The 24,909-nt window shown below is 37.3% G+C and overlaps 1 protein-coding gene across 3 annotated transcripts in view; it reads right to left on the reverse strand.

Annotated features, from left to right (window-relative positions):
- ZC2HC1B (zinc finger C2HC-type containing 1B) overlaps positions 1-24,909 on the reverse strand; it is a 345,180-nt gene that overhangs the window by 39,311 nt on the left and 280,960 nt on the right. For all 3 annotated transcript variants that reach the window (XM_044060265.1, XM_044060266.1, XM_044060264.1), the window contains one exon: positions 4,857-5,002. In XM_044060265.1, coding sequence (XP_043916200.1) covers positions 4,857-5,002 — 146 coding nt within the window. The remainder of the gene's footprint in view (positions 1-4,856; positions 5,003-24,909) is intronic.

Raw genomic sequence — 24,909 nt, forward strand, 5'->3', positions numbered from 1 at the left:
AGTTTTACTGTATGCTGCACTGGGAGCCATTTTTTGAGGGTGAAGCAGTGGTGCTTATGAGATGGCTTATTAGTCATGAAACAGCAGATTTTCTTTTTGATAATCTGTGTTGTGTAGGAGTTTAGTCCATATTCAAGTTAAACCAGAAGGACTTTTTTGTTTATAGCTGTCCTGGCTGGTTTGGATAGGTAGAGAGAGATTTTTCTGACACAGAAGATAAGTAAGTTAAGTTAACTTTTTTCTTTGATTTCTCAATATAGGTATAGAATGAAAGTGATTTGTCTAGCTACAAACCAAGAAATTTGAAGGAGTTGGTTGTTTCTTTTGGTGCACCACAAAGGGTAGTGATATTGAGTTACTTTGCTAATTATTTTTAAGTTTGCAGGTGGTGCCAAATAGCATGCTGTTTGTTTTTGAAGGGTTAGTCTGTGGTTAATGAGTCTGAAATTGAGAAAGTTAAGGTCTTTTTACAGTTGTGTTTTGATTTTAGAGTGGTTATGGCTGGACCCAAATATTACCATATTATCAGTGTACAGGACGAACATTATACAATAATGGCTCATTGCTATTCAAAAATGAGCAAACCGATTAGACAGCCCAACCAGCGTGTCTCTTGTCAATTGAGCATATACCAATAGAAAGAAGTCCACTGTGCAGCCAGTCTTTCTTTTGGAGTATGCGCCATAATGCTATCCTTCTAACCTGCTCCATGGAGGAGACTATTAGTTTAAGATTTTTTAAAAGAAGTTTAGCTTACTTTCACCATGCCACTAAGGACAAAATTCAAACTGCTTTAAAAAAAATTTAAAAGTCTGCTCCACGGAGCAGGTTACAAAAGTGTGTGTATTTGTATTTATATAGCTATCTATATCTATATAGCTATCTATATCTATAGATATCTATATCTATATATCTATGCATATATATATATATATATATATATATATATATATATATATATATATATGTGTGTGTGTGTGTGTGTGTGTGTGTGTGTGCACTCGGTTTTCCACTATGTGAGTTTAATGGCAACTCACTTATGACTTCAGTCATCAGTGATTAATGGGGGGGGGGGGGCTTCATATGCCTGAACCAACCAACAACATTTTGTGTAGCATGCGTAGTATGTCAACTAAGTGCCTCAGACTACCAGAATCCAGTGGAAGAGCACTAAATACTGACATTATTTAGAAAAGCTAAATTTTTTTTTCCCTTAAATAATGTTGTTGTATAATAGCAATAATCTACTCCTGTATGTGGTTAATGCCAGATTTATCCATGTTTGGCTTTGTTTAATCACTTGAGCTTCACCCTTATGATCACCCCATGCCAAGCATTGGTAAATCCTGTGTTACCCACGCACAGTCGTGGATTATTGCTTAAGTAAGGTCATGAAGTAGTTTATTAATGAAAACAGAGAAGAGAATTGGAGAGGAGGAGAGGAGCTAGGATAAAACCGTGGAGTACTCCCATTGAAAGAGGTATGGGCCAAGACAAGGAAAACCCTAATTTAACTTTGGAAGAATCTGTTTGAAAAGACATCATGGAGCCAGGTGATGGATGTATTATTAATGCCAATGTTTTTTCGGGGGGAGGCTGGTGGTTACTCAGGTCAAAGGCTTTTGAGAGGTCAACACATATTGCTCCTGTCAAGTTACCTTAGAGGAGAAGGTTGTCAGGTAGGCACCAAAGTGCCATCATTGTATTATGACCTGTCCAGAACCCATGGTGTTTCAGGGTAAGGAGATGTTATTGCTGAATGTAGCTTGAGAGTTGTATATAACTGATTTTATTAGCACCTTGCTAAGAATGGGTAGGATGGAAACTTGATGAAAGTATGAGATGTTTTGAGGCTTAGATTATTTGGGCAGGGAATAATGAGAATTGCTTTCCAGGTGATTGGCATTTTATTTTGTGTCAGGCAAAAGGTAAATATTTGATGAAGCGGCTGGGTTAGAAATTACCTCCAGTGATAGATAAATTAGGGGAAATCTGGTCTGAATGTGGAGGAGTCTAAAGGCATGTCTTCACGTAGGTTGCTGATTTCTTTGTGAGATTTGTTTGAGGTGGAAAGAGAGATGAGGGAGGAGGCTTTGTAAAAGAGAAGCACTGAGTGAGCTGCTTGTCCCGATGCCAAAAATGTTTGGGTGTATTAAAGAAAGAAAGCTAGCTTTGAGATGGTTTGCTTTGTGCCTGTGTATGAATTGTTTAGCCAAGTTCCAGAGTCTAGTAAATGTAGCACAGTTGTCAGGGGTTTGGGTTGTTTTTCCATGACTGCTTGGCTTCATCCCTTAGTTTGGGGAGAGATTTGAGTTATTCTGTGAGCCATTGGAGTTTGTTCTTGTTTAAAAATGCATTTTATTATGGGACAGAATTTTTCCAGAGCTGGAGGAGTATTTGAGATGCAGTTCTATCTGCTATGTTAGGGTCTTTGATATTTCATATGGTAGACCATTATAGAGTTGTCAGATGTTTCTTCAGTTTCGTGGTATTTTGTGCGCACTGGGGTCTGAAGGAGATTAGTTTGGGTGAGATTTTAGAGACAGACTGCTGATCTGAGAGATGACTGGTGAGTGATCATTGAAGGTAGCAGGATAAGGGAAATGTCTGAAATCATTGCTGGTTCATTAGTGATTAGTAGGTCAACAGATGTGTGGTTGATGAAGTGCAGATTTGGATGGGTGGGTTCTGTGATTAGCTGTAAGAGGTCTTGCTAGCTAGAAATTCAGAAAGATCATTTGACTGGGGACCTGAGATGTTAATCTTAAAATCCCCCAGGATAATTAGATTATTTTTGATGTTACTTCTTATTGAAGTTGCTAACTGAAACTACTTCGGAGATTAGGAATTTGCATTTAGAAAGAGATGAAGGGGAGGAAAATATGCTGCTGCTATAAGTAAGGGCTTGTTTTTCTTGATGTGGAATTTTAGGAGGAACGATTTGGTGTCTGTGGCTGCTGTAGTGTGGCTTTGGCTAGGCTGGTGGGCTTAAGATGGTGTTTGTAGAGTAATAGAGCCCCCTTTCCTCTTAACAGGTCTTGAATCTGACTCACAATTGTATGAGGGAAGGAAGTGACAAAAGTTGAGGCTGCTTTGTTTGATACCAGAGTCAGTGACAGCTGTAATGTATAGGTTATGGGAGGAAAGGAAGGCATTTATTTTGTTGAGTTTGTTGGCGATGCTTTGTGCATTGGTGAGAGTACAGGAGATATGAGAATTTGTGCTGTTTATGAATGGAGGGGACTGGTGGTAATGTCTGAGGTTAATTTAAGTGCTGGCTGTGATAAGGAGTATTAGAGTGTTAGAGTGGTTGTGATGAATTTGTAGAGAAGTTTAGGGATTATGATGTGGAAGTTATCAGTGTATATTTTACAGTGGTGGAAGAGTTGTACATGGTAGAATGTTTTTATGGGGAGATGATAGTGAAGACAGGAAAGGAAAAGAATGGAATGCAGGGCTGATTTTGTTTTTAGATAGGCATATTAGTGTGGCCAGAAAATGTTAGATAGGCAGGTTTAATGATGAAAAGATGCGGACTGGATTATGAGTGATGGGTAGGAAATAGACCTTCTGAAGAGAGGTACAAAACAAATAGAAGTGAAATCAGAAAGCCTGAGAGTATCATGGTTGGTTTATGCAGTAACATGGAATTATGAGGGGGAGCAGTGATTGAAGGGTGGTTTGAACTGAAGTGTTCTGAATGAGTGATTTTGCTGACTGAGAAAGAGGACTATATACTGCCTTATATACTACAGTGTGGAAACAGGATTATATACTGCAGTGTATACTAGAGTATGGAAACATAATTATGTACTTCGGTGTATACTAGAGTGTGGAAACAGGATTGTATACTGCGGTGTACAGCATGAAAACAGGATTATATACCACAGTGTATAGTAGAGTGTGGAGACAGGATTATATACTGCTGTGTATACTAGAATGTGCAAACAGGATTATATACTGCAGTCCATACTAGAGTGTGGAAACAGGATTATATACAGCGGTGTACACTAGATTGTGGAAACAGGATTATATACTGTGGTGTATACTAGAGTGTGGAAACAGGATTATATACTGCAGTGCATACTAGAGTGTGGAAACAGGATTATATACTGTGGTGCATACTAGAATATGGAAACAGGATTATATACAGCAGTGTACACTAGAGTGTGGAAACAGGATTATATACTGCAGTGCATACTAGAGTGTGGAAACAGGATTATATACTGCAGTGCATACTAGAGTGTGGAAACAGGATTATATACTGTGGTGCATACTAGAATATGGAAACAGGATTATATACAGCGGTGTACACTAGAGTGTGGAAACAGGATTATATACTGCAGTGCATACTAGAGTGTGGATTATATACTGCAGCCCATACTAGAATGTGGAAAAAGAATTATATACAGCAGTGTACACTAGAGTGTGGAAACCAGATTATATAGTGCAGTGCATACTAGAGTGTGGAAGCAGAATTATTTACTGCGGTGCATACTAGAGTGTGGAAACAGGATTATATACTGCAGCCCATACTAGAATGTGGAAAAAGGATTGTATGCAGCAGTGTACACTAGAGTGTGGAAACAGGATTATATAGTGCAGTGCATACTAGAGTGTGGAAACAGAATTATTTACTGTGGTGCATACTAGAGTGTGGAAACAGGATTATATACTGCAGTGCATACTAGAATATGGAAACAGGATCGTATAATATGTTGTAGATTTGATGAATACTTATGTCCTAAGATAGTAAAACCAGCTATGATGTTATCTTTTATCACATGTTGATTATTAAACTGACATCAAAATAAAGAATTTAAAATTGGTGCGTACCATGTGCTGTCACTACATACCTGTGTCTTCCCTGGTGGCTTGTTCGGTGTTTTGACTGGAGGTTTATTTACAGCACGCCGAGCAGCTTGGTCTTTGCAGAAATTAATGTGCCTCTCTGCAGCTGCCTCATTAAATCGCCTCAAGCAATAAGGGCATTGGATATAATCTGATCAAGAAACAGCAATAAAAATTTGCAAAGTTGGATATTGCAGGCAACTGCCTAATAAGGCACAGTGTCATACAATTTCATAATTGTCTCATTACAGCTACAGGTATAATGGTAACTGAATTAGCAGATGGGTAGTTAGTCACTTATTACACACCGTCGCACTATTTATCTTACAATATGACTTTCATAAGCTTAGAAACATAGATTCTGATGGCAGATAAAAACATATGGCTCACTCAGACTTTTTTCTACTAGTCAAGCTTATCTAATTACTTATCCAACATCTGTGCATGCCAGTCCTGGTAGAGATTTTCATATATGTGAACATATTTTTTGAATTTAGTGTCTTGTACATGTAAACATACTCTCTGTTTTTTTTTTATTACTTCGGCTAGACGTCTGGTCAAATCACTCATCACCATAATGTATTCTCATATCTCCCTTGAGCCACCCACCCTGAATAATGGCACTGCTTCCTTTTTTCTATACGTTTTTTTTAAATATGGTACCCACTCAGATTCTACACTGTCCTTTGAGCTGACAGCTTCTGTTATGTCATCTCTGCTTGCATCCTTTCCTCAAGACTAAATATTTTTGTTCTTTTCATCTCTCTGTCCCTGCTGTATTTGGTTTCTGATGTAAATCATGCACAATCTTTTGTTGCAGCTGCCTCTTTCTTGCCTTAGTCATTATGCTGATAAAGTCTTGAAAACTGAACAGTGACCTCTAAATGGGATCTAATCAAATGTCACCTCTAAATACAAACCTTCTGTAATACAGAGGTTCATAGGCAATTACTAGTCTAATGACCCTAAGAAGGAGTTTTAAGCCTAGCCATGTTTTCCCGTTTGTAAATGACAGGATAAATTACCCAGGGGCATATAGTTGTGTTTAGGTGGCAGAGTATTCACAAGCTGCCTCGGTCTAATAGGGTGATAGGTGTTAGTCCAGGGGTAAATTACCAAATCCCATCTATTAGTCAAAGCTAAGTTTGAATAGGGTCAGGGACAAACACTTCTTCACATGGACAGAGAATATACCTGTCCATCCAACATGTTCTATGTATGTTGCAAATGAAGTTTAGGTCCTTTGATTGTGTATTTCTAATGCTGTTAGACTTGTGGATGTGCAACAAGTCCATCAGTACTGGATCAGGTGATGCCTTGTAAGCCAGGGATAGATCATCTCTCAGTAGTCTGTAGGAAACTGAATATAAAGATAAGGCTTTGAGTTATAAGTGTATTCCATGTAGTTTATGCTGTGTGTTCTTTTTGTGAGGAGCCTCTGTGGTATTCCAGTTGTTGCATATGCCTGATAAGGTACATACCAAAGGGAGAATTGTACTCAATGAATTTGTCTAGTGAGGAATACGTACAATGGGATAATGACATCTTTGGACCTGGGTATCATACCTTTACTTATAGGTTGTGCAATATAGAATGATTTCCTTACAACAGTAGATACATGATGTTTAAAGGCTAAATCATTGTCCACATATCTTTCCAAGTTCCTAACCAGTGGGTCTATTCTTAGGGTTGTGTTGTCTATGCGGTAATTCCCAGGAGTGGCTTCCTTTCAAAATAATACTATTATGCATTTTTTGGCATTCAGATTTAGAGCATGGCTCTGGCACCAATTATTACTTTGCAACAAATCTTCTTGGAGGACCTTGTCCTTGGTGGAGACTATAATTGCACCAAGCTTACAGTCATCTGCAGTCTTGGTCAGCCAGAGGCCTTTAACATTCACTTTAACTTCTGAAATGTAGATACTAAAAAGGAGTGAGCACAGCATCGAGCTTTAAAGGACTCCAAAGGTGAATGGCCTTTTTATGGAGGTAGAGTCCCCTAACCCCTATGTCCTATCTGTGAGACGTTTGGCTATCCAATGAGTGACATAGGATTTTACTCCTATTTTTGTGAGGTTCAATGCCCAAATGGGGAGCAATGTTGATTGCTTTGGCTAGGGCATGATTAGCAGTATGTACCATTTTGCCCTTGCCCGTAACTTTAGTGACTTTCTTAAAAAAGTCCACCAGGTTGAGCAAGTACATCTGCCCTTGATGAAATCAAACTATGCTGAATCTAGTGTTTGAAGATTTCCCATGTCTTTTTTTTTATAATATCCATGATTATTCTTTCCAAGGCCTTACACATTAGACTAATCGGACTTATTACTCTGTGATTAACCAGGTCAGAAGATGTCCCACCCTTATACAGAAGGATGACTGTTGCAGTCCTCCATTCACTAGGCATGAAGCCAGTATGAAGGCTAAGATTAAACAGTGATTTTGCAGGGTACAATAGGTCATGTTTCATGCTATTAAGGAGACATCCTGGGATATTATCAGGGCCCATAGATTCAGCATCTTTTCGCCTTGGAGAACATATTGAGGACCTGTTCACTAGTGATACCCATGAGAGTTATGGTCGATGGTATCTCTTGTGATGTGTCAAAGGGACAGCAGTGTGAAACGGGAGCTAAATTAATCAGCCAGTAGGTTTGATCTGTCCTCCAGCTCTGTATAAGTAGTTCCATTTACAATGAGTTCAACACACTGTTGTGTATTACCTTTAAGGAAGAAGGCCTTGTGGTTGTCCTTTGCCTGCAAATCTATCTTTACCTCAAATTTCACTTTGGTGGACTTGATAAGTCTCCTGAGCTACTAATTTAGCTTGATGAGGATTGTTTTGCCTTGCTGGGCATTACACTTCCTAGTTTCGGCCATAATTTTCTTTCATTTGTTATAGTTATTTATTTATTGACTTAAATTTGTTTACCTGGATAGTACACACTGATCAATATGGACCAATTTCAGGCTCAGCCCAGATGAAATACAAAACATTTCACAAACAAAAAATACTGAAATGGAAACAATAACAACGTAGTTCAGACTAATTACATAAAAAACTGTGTATATACATTCTGGTGAACAGGCACAGTGCAATGTACAATCATTCAGAGTGTAATGTACAATATACACATTAGTTTCTAAAGTGGGTTTATCTTCAGTGAATCTTGAGAGAGGAGAAGAGACCCAGAAAGAAAAGAGGTTAGATGATATGTCCTGTGTTGAAGCAGGAGCATTTGGCTTGGATGAAGAAGTGCTTTTTGAGTTGCATCCTGAATTTGGAATAAGATTCCCTTAATGTTGATGGGGAGAGCTAGCCAGTGTGTAGGTGCCTGAGAGGAGAAAGCATGTCCAGTGTGTGGAGTTTGGTTCTGGGGTAACGAGAGTTGGTGTGGCTTGTGAGTAGTGTCTCAGGTTGTATGAGGAGATTTTTTCATGAAGTCTAATTGCAAGCGGTGTAAATTTGTAAAATTGGAGTAGTTTGCAGAGTTGGGATCTCAAACTTAGGTTAGCTCTTATGCAACTTGTTAGGATTTCACTGGGGTGGCTTGTTCTTTGAGTTAATCATATTATTCTTTCTTCTACCTTTTCTCATAGCCTAAACTTATGATTTTTGTCTTCAACTTCACGTATATCACTTGATATGAATCTAATTTGTTGCACTTTTGACTGTTGCATTATGACCATTTTTTGCTGTATAATGAACAGTTTTGTTCTCAGTAGAACCTTCTACAATATTGCTTGTTAAGGCTTTTCACTCTTGTGTAACTGTACACATATTAACTTCAGTAAGCATATAAATGTTTCATAATCTCTGCAGCCCTTGTAACTTTTGTTGATGTAATGTTAACTTACTATACAAATGCCCTTTATGTAGTCTTCTGTAACAGGGCCCTCTGCATTTACCATGTACTGTTAAGGTTTTTTTAGATTAATAAATTGTTATGCTTCTTAATTTTTGTAATATTATTTCATTTTGAGACAAAGCAATAGCTGAAACAGGTAATTTTGAATTGGTGCATTACCCCTGTCAACAAGCAATAAATAAATCATACATAAATAAAGTGCCTGTAAAATGGGATAATAACCTTTTTATATTCTAATGATGATACTTTTTCATATACATCATGGCATTCCACCTGATAATTTTTGCACTGTTTACCTTTAGCTCGTTTAACATGAAACAAGGCCCTTATCTCTTTTGTTGCTCCTAATTCTCTCAAAATTATGTACTCTTTTCCTGGATTTCTGTTTTCCAAATGGATTATTTTATATGTTTACTTGACCTTAAGTTATTAGCGCTTCATCCTTGCCAAGATTATTCTTGCCATTTCTTAGTGTTCATTTGTATCTGCCCCTTTGCAGAACATTTTGTCATATAAAGGAAGGCACACTTTTCTTTTCTGGCTACCTTCTAGGTCATCTACATATACATTGAAAAAAGGACCAACTTGAGCACTGCACTCTATTAATTAACAATCCTGGCTTTAATGCCTAAAGACAGTAAAGACCCATCTGATCCAGTTTCATATAGGCCCATTTAAATTTTAAACCATAATTATAAAGTTTTTATGTCTGTAATGGCTACAAGAATGACAAAGCTGGTGCCAAAATTGATAGATATGGGCCAATGTGGTTTTGTGGAGGGGAGGCAAATATTTGACAATGTTAATAGAACAGTGATGATCGGGAAAGATGCAGAATGTAGGAAAATACCACTGTTATTGCTGGGTTTTCATACAGAGAAAGCATTTAGATGAGTAAGCTGTGAGTCTATGAGCAGGGCAATGGAAGCATATGCACTTCCCGGTACAATAATAAGGTTAATTAGAAGGATATATGAAGGGTTGGAGTTTAAAACCAACATGGGAGGGTTCTTCTGTGTGTCTGAATAGAGGAACCAGGCAGAGGTATCCTTTTCCCCCTTTATTTACGTTATATTTGCCATTTGCAAAACAAACAAAAAAATAATAATAATAATAAGGGACTCAGAAATTCAAGGATATAATTGATATGATATCCAAAAAAAGTAGGCTTTATTTGCAGATGATATTGTTTTGTACCTGATGGAACCAGAAAACAATATCTCACTGTTATGCCATATTCTAAGATAGTTCTCGGTTTTATCGGGATACAAAAATTAATGAAGATAAAACAAAGGCTACAGCTATAAACTATGTACCCACACATGAATTGGTTCAGTGATACACATATATGGGGACATGATACAATGAAGTATTTAGGAGTACATATTAAATGGCTTTTGTTATGGCAGCTAAGGATATGTGGAAAGAGACTAAACAAAAGATAAGACAAAAAATGAGAAAGTGGAAGCTCTTGCCTATGGATATGGATAGCAAGATGCAAGCAGTAAAAAATGTTTTTAATCCCTTTAGTTTCATACACAGGTCAGGCATATTTTTATTAACCAGAGAAGAAGTTGTGGATAGTAATTAATAAAGAGTTGAAGGATTTTATTTGGGAGGGAAAGAGCACAAAAGCCAAGTGGAAAATGTTGATCCTTCCAAAAGAACAAGGTAGTTTAGGCCTTATTTGGAGAGATATTTAGAGCTACACAGCTAAGGCTCTTTTACATAAGACAAGCTGAAAGCTACAACTCAAAGTGGAAAGGGATGATGATGATGAAGCAGTGGGGGGTAATTCAAGAAGTAATGAAAGAATGGCATTTTGGAATGACCCTTAAGGGGAATAACATCAGTTGTATAGGATAGGGGTCCGAATGGAGAGATAAGTCAGCAAGCAAGGGGTAGTATTGCTAAAATTGAATTCATCCTCAAGTCTTGGTGAGTACCTTCATGGGGTGGACCCTGTTTTACAAAATCTCACCAAGACGACACTGATATATAGACTGTATTTATATAGCATATATCATGGACAGAAGTAGGTTAAAAATTAAAAAAAGATAGCTGGGTGCACAAGACCCAGGATAAAAAAGTGCCCAATCCTGGTAGGCACACTGTTGCCAGGACTGTAAAAGATGACAGTGTAGAACCCTCAAAATATGGAAACATTCCTACAATTGCCAGGCCAGGCCCAGTGAGAGGATGGCCCCCCCTGTTGTAGAAGGAAGTAGTAGTCCACAAAAATGACAAAAACAAATAGACCAAAGAAGAGCCATAAAGACAATAAAGTGGACTATTGAGGATAAGAAAGAAATTATGTAGTGTTACAATTATGCAAAAAGCCCACAATTTCTAGACACAAGATATACAAAATGATTAAGAGAGAAATTAGAGGAAAGAAAAATACTTCCACAAGAAAAACTGTCAGAAGCTTCAAATAAAAATGTATATTCATTAATGCAACAGATTTGTGAAAAACAGTATACAGATTAAGAAACTTTGATCTGTTTGGAAAAAGAAGCATCCAAGGAAGTACAAGAATATAAACAACAAAACCTAGAGATTTTTGAAAAGTATAAAAAAGAAATATGGACATGGGAAAGAAAGAGAGATTTGATATGGTGCAATATTTATGCAAAGGAGAAAGCCAAATTATTCAATATAAAGAAGGCAGCCCCAAAGATATTCAAAGAGAAATATAGCCAAAGGCATCTAGATATGAGAAATTTCACAATAAAGAATATAATATCACAAAGAGGGATTGTAGATAAGAAGATTAGTAAAGTAGAAGTTAAAAAATAGAAGCTGAAGTTATGGAGTGGCTGCAAAGTGAAGGATTTGGTATAGAAGGTCTAACACAGGTTACATCACAGCAAGATGGAGCGAGTCCACAAAGTAAGGAGAAACAGGAAGATCAGGAGACATCTGAAGAAGAAATATGGACAGAGGAACGAAAAATAGATTAAATATGGTGTAATATCTATGCAAAGGAGAAAGCAAAACTAACCAATACAAAATGAGCAACACCAAAGATATTTGAAGAGAAATATAGGCAAAGGAATCCAGATATGGAAAACCTTACAATACAAAAAATAAGAAGACAAAGAGAAAAAGTAGAAAAGATTAATAATGGAGAAGTTAAAGAAATAGAAACTGAGGTTATGGAGTATCTGCGAAGTGAAGGATTTAGTGTAGAAAATCTAATTTAGAAAGCATCACAAATGGATAGAGCAATGGATATCCGAATTAAAGGGGAAACCAGTGGAATGGGAAGCAATTGTTCAGGTGCCATATGAAGATATTTTGGAGCCTTCCACAGGAAACCAGTATAAACTTTCACTTGAAGCTGGACAGCAAGGGAAAGAACAGGAATCTGTGGAAAATCTGATGCAGTCAATGTTAAGGAGTGATAGGCCAGTGAGTTCCCATATGACAGAGCAATGGATGGCATAGGATGAAACTGAAGAGAATGTGCCACAGGAAGATGCTATAGAACTTTCTATAGAATGCCCGCAGGAAACAGAAAACAAGGGATGTGCCCTCAGTTTAGAAGAAAATGAAAAAAGAGACGAGTTGTTTGATTTAATAGACATAATAAGATCAGCGAAAGACTGCAAAAGGTCAATAAAACTCAAAAAGTCAGAAATGTTATTATTAAACCAAATGCTTAAATTTGCGAATGCTGTTTCATCTAGCATGATTACTCGAAATGGCAAAATGCCAAAAGCACGGAACAGCGATTTTTTTTTTCCTATGCAAAAAAATCACTGGGCCATTTTTGGGACTTTGCCATTTCCTCCACAGTGGTGCAATCTCAGAGTTGGTATATTTAAGCATGGGGGGGGTGTGGGGGGGGCGAAGACCCCCCACTTTATTTTGTGTTTGGACTTTTTTTTTTAATGGATCGGTGATTTTTTTGGGGGAAAAAGGAAAGCAATCGCTGATCCTTGTGTTTGACATTTTGGATTTCCGGGTATTGTGGGTCGATTATATAGCATTCACAATTTAGTGCATTCGCTAATATAATATAAACCTGATAAAACAAATGAACACAGTAATTAGGACTGTCCATAGAGATCCATGCGCTATAACAGAAGTAACCAGGATATATTATTGTGCAGCTAAATGAATAACTGATAAAGTTCTACCACAAGAACACAGGGTAGTGAGGGAAAGGAAGGGGAGAAATTGAATACCATCATGGAAGTATCGAACAGAGAAAACTATAAAGCAATTAAGACAAGAAGTGTTGCTGTTAGCGGACTATAGAAGAGGGCACAGATCAACAAAAAGACATGATAAAAGCAATGTGCAGTATGAGAACAGATCAGGATCTGTCTGTTCTATCGCAAATAACAAACTAAAAATTTCAGCACAGGCGGAAAAACTTAGAAGATACGCAGAAAAATATAAAGGAAAAGTACAAAATAAGCAATTTATTGATGACCCAAAAAAGTTTTATAGAGAATTGGGGGAAAAAGTTAAAGGAATTGAAAGACCACCAAAAAAAGAAGAAATAGATACACTTTGGAGAAGTATATATTAAGATCCTGTGGAGCATAACAAAGATGCTAAATGGACAGAAGAAGTAAAAGAAAGAATAAGAAGTTTAAAGGTACAAGATATGAAATGGGATGAAGTAACAGTCAGGGAGATTGAAACAAAGTTAAGAAAAGCCTCTGATTGGAAAGCCCCAGGCCCAGATGCAGTACCTAACTTTTGGTGAAAAGTATTAACATCTTTGCACAAAGATTTTGCCATGAGTAAGAGCTATTTATATGCACACCCCAACAGACACAAACCTGGCTAACAACAGGAAAAACAATGCTCTTACTTAAGAGTGAACCTACAAGCTACCCTAAAAATTATAGACCAATAACTTTCCTTCTGACGACATACAAACTATACATGGGGATTGATGCCAACAGAGTTTATAGTTATTTAGAAGAAAACTCAATTATGGCAGTAGAACAAAAGGGCAATAAAAGAAAGTCATATGGAACAATGGATCATTTGTTGTTAAATAAAGTCATAGTGGAGAACTGTAAAAAGGGGAAGAATCTAAGTATGGCATGGATTGACTGCAAAAAACATTTGACAGTATCCCACATTCATGGATAAAAGAGTGCTTAAAATATATAAGATACACCCTACACTGATCGACTACATTACAGTGCCCATGAAACAGTGGCAGACCACTTTACAATTAAGCCATGATAAAGGACAAATTATTATCCTAGGGATAAAAATTCAAAGGGGGATATTACAGGGTGACACTCTGTCACAGCTGCTACTCTGCCTTGCCCAAAACCCATTAAGCTGTCTACTTAACAGCTTAGGCTATGGCTATAATTTGGCTCCTAGAAAAGACTTCTTCTTCTCTTCGTCGATGATTTAAAATTGCATAGCTCATCAGATGAGGAACTGAAAGCACAACTGCAAATTGTCAAAACTTTTTCAGATGATATAAGAATGTCCTAAGAAAAAACAAGAACACTGGTTGTAACAAGGCTAAAAACAAAAGCATTTAATGGAGTAAGTGCTTTCACGGATACACCGCTTCTTCAGACTACAGTCAAACAAACAACATAACATTGAAATTTAAACCAATCAAACTAATTTTGATGTCATACAATTAAAACATAGATTACTTAAAGGAACACTGTATAGCAACTCTTAAAAACAATAAAATTAATGCTTCAGTGGCTTTGCTTTGAGAAAGGGTTTGTGAAACCATGCTGTTCAAGCCCGGAGGCATGTCAGCATGGAATCGCAAAATCCATTCTTGTTCAACTAATTCAGTAGTATTTTTAAAGTCTCCCTCTCTCTTTTTAGCAGCTACAATCTGAAGTACTGAAAACTTAAATGTGTGGTCCATGCCTTCCTTCATGTTATGAATAGCTAGTGCAGCATGATTTCACTTAAATCCTTTCTCAAAGCAAAGTCACTGAAACATTGATTTTATTGTTTTTAAGAGTTGCTATGCTGTACAGTGTTCCTTTAAGTAAGCTATGTCTTAATTGTATTATGTCATAATAAGTTTTATTGTTTTAGTATTTAAATGTGATGTTTGTTTGATTGTAGTCTGAAGAAGCGGTGTATCTGTGAAAGCGCTTACTCCATTAAATGCTTTTGTTTTTAGCCTTGTTACAACCAGTGTTATTGTTTTTACTTAGTACATTTTGTTTTTTTTTCACTGGTTGTTTTATTGGTTTGGGAGTTTTATTTAATAATATTTTTACTTGTTATTCTTCCAAACCGAACATGACAGAAGGAGTGGCTGAAATAGCCCAGAATGGAATATCTTCTGATTCTTTACAGAAGGCAGCTGCAGGAATGCAAAAACTCTATTGGGCTCTAACAGCAATCCGCTGCTGACAACTGATCTATCTGCAATAGACAATGCTGCTGAGATTGATGTTGTGAGTTACAGTGACTTTTTGACCAAATATAAAGACTTGGAAAATAAACTTTATAAATTTAACCGCCTGTCGTGGCAGTGCTTTCACCTTGAAGCTTCCCTTAAGCATGGTGTTGCACCTAGAGGGTTAAGAGTGCTCACCATGCTGCCATATGGTCAAACTTACCAGAGTTATTAAGAAAACGGCAGTTATTAAATCTTGAATGTAGTGCTAAGTACATGCAGCTATTAATAGACTTTTTTCTACTACAAGAGCATGAATTGCTGAATGACATTAATAAGCTGCAGAATGAGTTGTATGACACATATGCATCTGATGTATTAGGCAACAAGATGGATGTGCTACATGACAGTATCCAGATGTATGAAAAAAGGCTTTTAGCCACTACGACATGCAAGCTCCAGAGGGACTTAAATGATTTTAAGACCGGGAATGTTTTTTTCTGGGCCAGGGAGAGATCTAATGTTAATTCTCTGCAACGTGAAACTGCCAGAGGATCTACAGCCACCAGTATTGCAGGAGCGGCTGAGGTAATTGGTCGAGTGAGCTTGACGTCATCCATTCAATCTGAAGCAACAGCTTTGAGGAACGGAAGAGCATTTGAACAGACTGCAGATGCTAGAATGATTAACAACATTGTTGTAAGCCAAACTAGAGGTGAAGACCATAGCATTACAAATTTGCAACCACTAGATGGTCAAGTGGTTAGACAAAAGGAACCGAAACTGTTACAGCCAGCACTGAAGGCTACCAGTGATGGAAGTACATTAGTGGCAAACAATATGGAGCATTTTGTACTCCACAATCCACTACAGATTAGGGGTCACTTGAGAAGTCGCACCAGGAATGGGAAAATGAGGAGAATGCACAGCACAGACGAGCACTACAAGAACGGCAAAAGACTCAAATAGGTATAGTCTTTAATATCTCATCATATACGCTTACTGATATGCAATTGTCATTGCTTAATACAGGAGTGAGCTTTGTTCTAGCTCAGAAAGCAGATCTAGTTGAAGTACTGAAAGATCTGAGACTGTTTGATAGAACTTTAACTTTGAAAGGCATGTTTGAGAAAGATATGACTGTCCAGTGCTTGTTTAAAAAGCCTAGTCTGTATATTCCACCGAATAATGCTACTATAGATACCTTTGTAGAAATCTGTGATAAACAGATAAGGGAAGCGTTTGATAGTAATGTTAAACCTCAGTTTTTTAACATGTCCTATCATGAACAGGCACTACAAGAGTTGAAACAACTACATTCTATTGAGATACTACCCGCAGATAAAGGAGGGGGTATAGTGCTGTTAGATAAGGAATTGTATATCAAACAGATGTTGGTTTTACTTGATGATCATAATACATACAAATGCATGCTCATTAATATGGTCAAAGGGATTATAGATAGAGTATCATTTTTAGTTTTTGATCTTTTGATCACTGGTATGATATCTGAGTCCATCTTTAATTATTTTTCTGTTGAACATTCTGTGATACCCGTAGTATATGGCTTACCAAAAATGCACAAGGACTCGAGAAATCCGCCAATGTGCCCTATTGTTTCTAGTAGAGGATGGGCCACAGAACCCCTTTCCATATACATTGAGAAAATTTTACATCCAATTTTAGATAGGATAGTTTTTCAACAGTTTTGAAAGATACTGAGACCTTTTTGAATATGCTCAGCTCCAAATGGAGAGACGTTAAGCATGGCTGCTATTTTGTGACTCTAGATATTGAGTCATTGTTTACTGTCATTCCCAATGAATGGGTATTGAGAAGGTAAGAGAGTTGCTTTGTGATAAGGGGATGGAGAATAATAAAGTGCAGTTGATTTGTACATTGTTTAACATTGTATTGGATAATAATGTTTTTGTTTTTTAGGAGACATGTTATTTACAGAAGGTTGGCGTGGCTATGGGCGCTGCATGTGCCAATAGCTATACCAACCTTTCTTTGGTCAAATGGGAACATGAGTATATACTTTCTAGTGAACTGTTCAGTGGATCCACTGCCTGGTACATAAGATTTGTGGACAATATTTTTTTGTTGTGGCAGGGTTCTGAACGAGCTCTTACTAATTTCATTGTATATCTGAATGGGACTACGAGTTTTCTGAGGTTTACAAATAAATATTCTCCTAATGAAATAGATTTTCTTGACGTTGAGGTCAGCAAGCATCTGTTAGATTCTATCAAGACTAGTTTGTATAGGAAACCAGTGAGGAAGAACAACCTGTTGCACAACAATAGTATGCACCCGAAACACACTAAACAGAATATTAAACAAGGACATGTTTTTAGGATGATGCGTCTACATAATGATGACAACCAATTGCAACTTGCTTTGGATCAACTTAAATCAGAATTAATTGAGAGAGGATATAAAGGGTATGACATTGATAAATGTATACTTGAGGCCTGTTGAACCAGGCCTGATAGATGTAAACCTTATTATAATGAGAATATTGTTCCCTTACAGATGGAAGTTAGTAGGAATGATGTTGGACGTAGCACCAACAATGTGCTACGGCTGCCTTTAACCTTTGCTAATGACATTAATGTGGTATGTGAGGTTATTAATAAGAACTGGGACATTTGTCTACAGTTGGGCTTAAAGGGGTGATAGGTGAAAAAACAAACTTTACCTTTCGTAATAATAGGTCTGTGAAAAGCCATTTGTGTTATAGAACTGATGATTTTACTAAGTTTCCTAGGTCAGAGAGAATAAGTACTTATGCATGCAGAAACTGTATGGCATGCAGACATTTACACATCCCAGTTTAGGCTTTAAGATTGACCCAATATCTATGCATACTGTAGGACCTGTAATGTTATTTATTTTAGCTATTGTGTTAAATGTTTTTCTTTCTATGTAGGTAAAATGAATCATTGCCTTAAAGACAGGATACTATAACATTTTAGGGACATCAGGAATATGAAAGAAAACAGTGCACTAGCTCTTCATAACATGAAGGAAGGCATGGACCACACATTTAAGTTTTTAGTACTTCAGATTGTAGTTGCTAAAAAGAGAAGGGGAGACTTTAAACATACTACTGAATTAGTTGAACTAGAATGGATTTTGCGATTCCTTGCTGACAAGCCCCCGGACTTGAACAGCATGGTTTCACTTAAACCCTTTCTCAAAGCAAAGCCACTGAAACATTGATTTTATTGTTTTTAAGAGTTGCTATACAGTGTTCCTTTAAGTAAGCTATGTTTTAATTGTATGATTGTTTTAGTATTTAAATGTGATGTTGTTTGTTTGATTGCAGTCTGAAGAAGCGGTGTATCTGTGAAAGCGCTTACTCCATTAAATGCTTTTGTTTTTATCCTTGTTGCAACCAGTGTTATTGTTTTTTCTTAGTACATTTTGTTTTTTTTTCACTGGTTGTTTTATTGGTTTGGGAGTTTTATTTAATGATATAAGAATGTCATTTGATCTTGATAAATGTGCAAAAGCAACCTTTAAAGCAGGAAAACTGCATCACCGAGAAAATATTACTTTGGGACAAGAATGTGACATAAAAGAACTTGAGCAAGAGGGAGTGTATAAATATTTGGGAATTGATGAAGGATCAGCTATAAAACATGAACAAGTTTGAATAAAACTTAGTAATGAATACTTTAGAAGACTTAAATTAATCCTGAAAACAGCGTTGACATCTAGGAACAAAATCCAAGCTATAAACCAATTTGCTTTTCCTGTACTAACTTACAGTTTTGGAGTGATTGACTGGCCCCAAAACATGTTGGATATATTAGATAGGAAAACTAGAAGGATGCTTCATGCTCACCAAATGATTTATAAATATCAGTGCATACCAAGATTATATATTCCTGTTCCAAAGGAGGGATGGGCCTTCTTGAAAATGATTACATTTATAGATCTGCAATTGTGGGACTCCACACATATCTACCTGACCTCACAAGACCCAAAAGTAGTGTTTTGAAACATGAGAAGAATAAATCTAAGGTGACTTTTCTGCTTAATCTAGCAGAAGCATATCAGCGTCAAGCAGGAATGGAAATCAAACCAGAAGTAGACAAAAATCAGGCAGCATCTGAATGTGCCAGAAACAAAAGAAAGAATATAAGGTGAAGAACCAGATGAAAAGGCAAGTAATGTGGAAAATGCATAAATATAGTTGCAAGTATAGAAAACTTCTGGAAGAACCTCATGTTGATCAGGAATAAACACAGGGAAAGTTAAGGAGAGGCAAATTCAAACCAAGGGATGAAAGGTTAATATTGGTGTCCCAAAATAGTGGGTCGCATACACGTTGGTTTACAAAGTCCATTGAACATGTGAGAGAAAGACAAATGTAGGTTTTGTAAAACCGAATTGGAAACAGTCGCACACCTTGTTGGTGGTTGTGACATACTAATAGCAGAGGGACTGTATACTGAAAGGCATAATAATGTGGCAAGACTGTTGCACTGGGGATTGTGCAAACATTATGGTATTGAAGTGGCTGAAAAACACTGGAAACATGAGCCACAAAGCATCATAGAAAATGATGAAGTTTGCATCACATGGGATCACCCATTACCAACACTTCAAAAAACAGATGTTAGAAAATCAGATATAGTGATCCATGAAAAGAAGACAAAAGTAGCATTGATCATCAAAATTGCCACACTCAGTGACTACAGTGCCTTGTGTACAGAGAGACACAAAGTCATAAAATATCAGGATTTGCAGGCAGAAAAGAGAGCAATGTGGAAGAAAGATACCCAGACGGTCCCAATAGTAGTAGGAGCAATGGATCTTATAAAAAAGAATCTACACTCATATTTAGATATGTTACCAATACATGTAACTCCATACAAATTGCAGAAGGAGGCATTTCAGGGTACATTGCAGGTACTGCAAAGAGCACTTCTGGCTGATGTCAAAGATTGAAACAATACTAATTTCATGAACTTTAATTGTTCTTTGACTTAGGAATGGTGTCCATTCCTGTCATGGTATTAGAAACCCAAAAGATTTGGGGAAATTAAAAAAGTGAGATATTATATTCAAAAAGTAGAAATTTTACTAAGAACTAAGCCAATACAGGAATAAAGAACGATTCTGCTGAGAGGGATGACTGCAATTAGGGGCACAGAGAATAGACACGATGGGGTTGGAATTTACTGGAAGGAGCTGGTAAAGGACCCAAGTTATTGGGAACAAATAATTAGAGATAAAAAGGTAATATAATGGGAAGAAGACATCTGGATTGCAGGCTAGTGATTTGCTTCTCTTTCAGGGATTGATGTCAGAGTCTAGTGAAAAAGATTAGGATATTAGAATCCTAAATTAAAGACTGCACTCGTTGAGTTTTTAACTGAATCTAGATCAGATGCTGCTGTTAAAAAGGAATAATTAGTAGGGCATATAAAATTTTGCACAGTAACTATAGGAATCAATCAGAAGAGGTCAGAAAAGATTGGGAAGAGATATTAGGTATGCAATCCACAAACAACAATGGGAGGAAATATGTGTGGTCCCCTAAATATGCAACAAATTCTAGAAGATTCAGGATTTTTTTTCCTGGAAGTATTTACATGGATACTTTTATATACCAAGCAGACTGCAAAGACTTTTTCTCAGGTAGATGGAAAATGTTGGAGGTGTGATAGAGAAGAAAGACGTAACTGGGGGCATATGTTTTAGGAGGGTCTACATTAGAAGAGCAAAGTGACAAAAGAGCGAACACTCTTTTGTCGACATGTAAAACCCAAAGTCTGAAAACAGCAAAGTTACAGAACACCAATTTTTTTCCCAGGGAAAAAAATCACTGGGCCATTCGCGGGACTTTGCTGTTTTCTCCACTGTGGTGCAATCTCGAAGTTGGTATATTTAAGTAGAGGGGGTGTAGGTGGCACAGTCCCCCACATCAGGGGATGTGGGGGACATGCCCCCCACTTTATTTTGTCTTTATAATTTTTTTTTTTTTTGGAACAGCGATTTTTTTCACTGGGAAAAAAATCGCTGTTCCGTAACTTCGCTGTTTTCAGACTTCGGGTTTCACATGTCAACAAAAGAGTGTTTGCTCTTTCATCGCTTCACTCTTCTAATATAGACCCGTTTTAGGAGTGTAATGAGTTGGCAGACAAAAAATTCCCTACAAAGGAATATTGGGCGAGCAAAAGAGTGTAATTAAGGAAATAATTTTTTGAGCTGGGGTACAGGATCTGAATTGCTTAGACATAGTAAGGCTTTATTAAGTTTAATTCTAGTGACTCCAAAAAAGAGCAATTAATGGAAAATGGAAATTAAAATCTAAATCACCTATACTTGAAGTAGTGAATAATTTAACAGAGATAAAAGAACAGGAAGTAGGATCTATAGAAAATGGAGGGAGTAAATTACATAGAAAAAAATGGAAATTGTGACAACAATACAGGCAGAAAAATGTTTTAGAGGATGAAAGAGGTATAAGAGAGGAAGGAATTGAATAATTGATGTACTGTTGCTTAGATTTTATGGTATATAACAATATATGTGATGTATAATGTTTGTAAGTTTGAACTTGTTAATATGGTTTAACTACTTTTATACAGATGTGATTTTGCCTGTGTCATAAGTGATAATTCAGTAAAGGTGTAAAAAAAAACTTAGTACGGGAGTGGACTTCATTTCCAAGTTTCCTGTTGTAGACATGGAAGGCCATTTGGTTATCTTCAGAGTTGTCCGTGACCCTGAGGTCATGCCTTGCCTTGCAGTCCTTGTTGTTGCCCTTGATTGTTGTATTTATTCAAGTCTCTTTTATATTGGGAGAGTAGTTTTCAAAGTCTATTGTTTACTTCTTTTTGTTATAATGTTTTTTATATGGGGATTCTGCTATATAGGCACATTTCTGAATTTAGCATTATTCTTATGGCTGATGAGAACAGACTTATTGATGCATTAGTCACTTGGGGTATAGAATTCAAAGGAGAAGCAGAAACATCAGACACTGGGTTATTTGGAAAATTGTAACTTTATAATCGTCAGTAAGGTCTGTAAATAGGAGGAGGTTTGTTTTGGAGTAATTATGAAATAATGTTTTAGGGGGGACGGGTCAAACTGTGTTTTAAAAGAGACGAGTACTGCTAGGTGATCAGATTTTACTATGGAGTTAGTGACATTGGGTGTAGTACATGAGGGGAGAAGCTGATAAGGGCAAGGTCAAGAAGATTAGCACCCCTGATGAAGAGGGGAAAATGTGATCAAAGGAATTAATAATAAAATGGAGGAATATTTGACTGTGTTTGTTGAGAGTGGAATAGGTGTGCTTGTTTATACCAGGGTAGTTACGTTCTCCCATAAATGTATTCAGTTTGATGGAGAGCTTTTTGATTTGACTTACATAATCAGCATGCTCAGAAGAGGACTTAGAAGGGGACCTAAAGTTGACAATGATGTGATAGCTAGTTTTATTAAGAGCTGACTAGATGAGACCTGGCAAGGAAGGAATGCTGTCTTTGCACTGGAACTAAGTTTCTGCAAAACATGTGTGCCTTCAAGGTAAAGGAAGACCTTGAGTTTAGACATTTTGCTGTTCAAGCTTGTATAGCATTGAACAGTGCTATACTTATATTTTTGAAATTACAGTTTGCCAAGATGATATTTGATGAACTGACCTTTGTCTAAAAAAGGTACTGTAGGAGAACAAAAATTTTAGCCAGTGAGACTTGTCACTGAAGTAAACAAACAACTCCCAAGCTTAATAAACTGCACCAAACACAAGTCTGAGGCTAAAATAGCTAACCAGGCCAAAGATAATCACAAGACATTTTTACCTGTGTTCATAATCTCAGAAGCACAACACAGGTTTACAATGAGCTGATTATGAATGATGTTACCTGCATTGAGACTGAAAATATAGCAAACCTACTGGCAAATAAAATTAAGCTCTAACTTTACCTCTTTCTCCCATCCTTCTGTCCCTCAAGATATACCTGAAAATGGCTCACCTCCAACTTTCACACAAGATCAAGTCCTAAAAGTGCAATCAAAAGCTAGAAATACTGCATCAGTGGGTCCTGACAATATCCCTGGATGCATCTTAAATAGCATGGTGCACAATTTAGCCACACCCCTAACAACACTGTTCAATCTCAGCCTCCATACAGGTTTTGTACCAAGTGAATGGAGAACCACTACAGTCATGCCTGTGCATAAGGGAGGACATTCCACAGACCCAGGCAATTACAATCCCGTATGTCTGACCAGCCTCACATGCAAAGCCATGGAAAGTCTTATAGAATTAATCAATCAGGACCGAGGGAACCTCCAAATGCTGGAACCATTTCAGTTTGGATTCATCAAGGGCAGGTCATGCTTTCTCAACCTGGTGGATTTTTTTGAAAAGGTCAACAAAGCAATGGATGACAAAATAGTACACACATCGACATAGCCAAAGCTTTTGACACAATTCCCACTCAGGCATAGTAGAAAAGCTAATTAAACTGGGAATATACCCCCTATGTCACCTGTATGATTTCCAACTGGCTCACAGATAGGATGCAGATAATCAAAATAAGGGAAGTTACCTCCACAAAGAGATCGGTCACCAGTGGAGTCCCCCAGTGTTCTGCGCTGGGACCTCTCCTATTTGGCATCTACTTTTCTAAAGAAAAAGCTAACACCAAAGGTCTCTTGGCTGACTAAGTTTGTAGGTGACTATAAACTAGAAGGAGCCACTGAATCCCCAAATGACTTGGCTATCCTGCAGGAAGCTTTGTCCCAAATAAATAATTAGTTCAACAATCACGGATTGAAACTAAATGCCAAAAAATGCATTATTGTATCCTTTGGGAAGTCATCTTCCCCAGGAAACTACCATAGTGACAATACGCTCTTAAGAGTCGATGCAGTTGTTTGGAATTTGGGAATGTAGGTGGACAGTGACCTAACTTTTGACCAGCACATGTCTATTGTTCTAAGAAAGTTGCCTATATTGCACAGCTTATAAATAAAAGTATTGTATCTAGATCTAGAAATGTCATTCCCCCCTTTACTCGGCTGTCATTAGGCCAGTCATTGAATATAATCCCCCTTTTGGCATGTATCTGTCAAGACACATATAGCAACTAGAATGCCCACACAGATATGTTACTGAAAGGATACAAGGCCTAAACAACATGTCCTACATGTGCTGACTCAAAGCCCTGTCACTATACTTGGTATCCTACAGACTGCTAAGAGGTGACCATTGTCTGGCATAGAAGGCATCCTCCAACCCATTACTGATGGATTTATTGCACATCAGCAAGTCAAATGGCATCTGAAACAGTCAGTCTAGGGATCTAAACCTCTTCTGCAACAACAACAGAACAGTTTGGAGAGACAGGTATAGCTAGCAGGGAATACTGCTTTTCTGGTGCAGATTCCCCATCCAAATATAGCAAAGTTCATCCCAGTCCATATTTAAGCACAACTTATATCTATGGATGGGAAACAGAATATTTACCCCAGGACTGCCCCCCTGTACTAATAATGGACAGAGGCAGCTCCCAAATGCTTTACCCAATGCATGGGTCCCTTCAACTTATCTATGGTATGATCCAAATTATTCTCATTAGGGGTTAATATATAATTATCAACCATGGGATGGTTAAAGCCAATCTCTAACCAAACAGGATAAGTTATTTAAATCACAAAAGTGGAAATTGTCTAGGCATAAAATGGTTCTCAATGACAGCTTGTGAATCAGTTGATGATTGAGAACCTGGGAGGCTTAGGCAGAGATTTGTTTTTAACAACCTCAATACATTAATGTAGGGTGTTGTGC

Source organism: Protopterus annectens, chromosome 1.part2 (genome assembly GCF_019279795.1).
Source record: "Protopterus annectens isolate FY-2018-M chromosome 1.part2, PAN1.0, whole genome shotgun sequence".
Classification (NCBI taxonomy): domain Eukaryota; kingdom Metazoa; phylum Chordata; order Ceratodontiformes; family Protopteridae; genus Protopterus; species Protopterus annectens.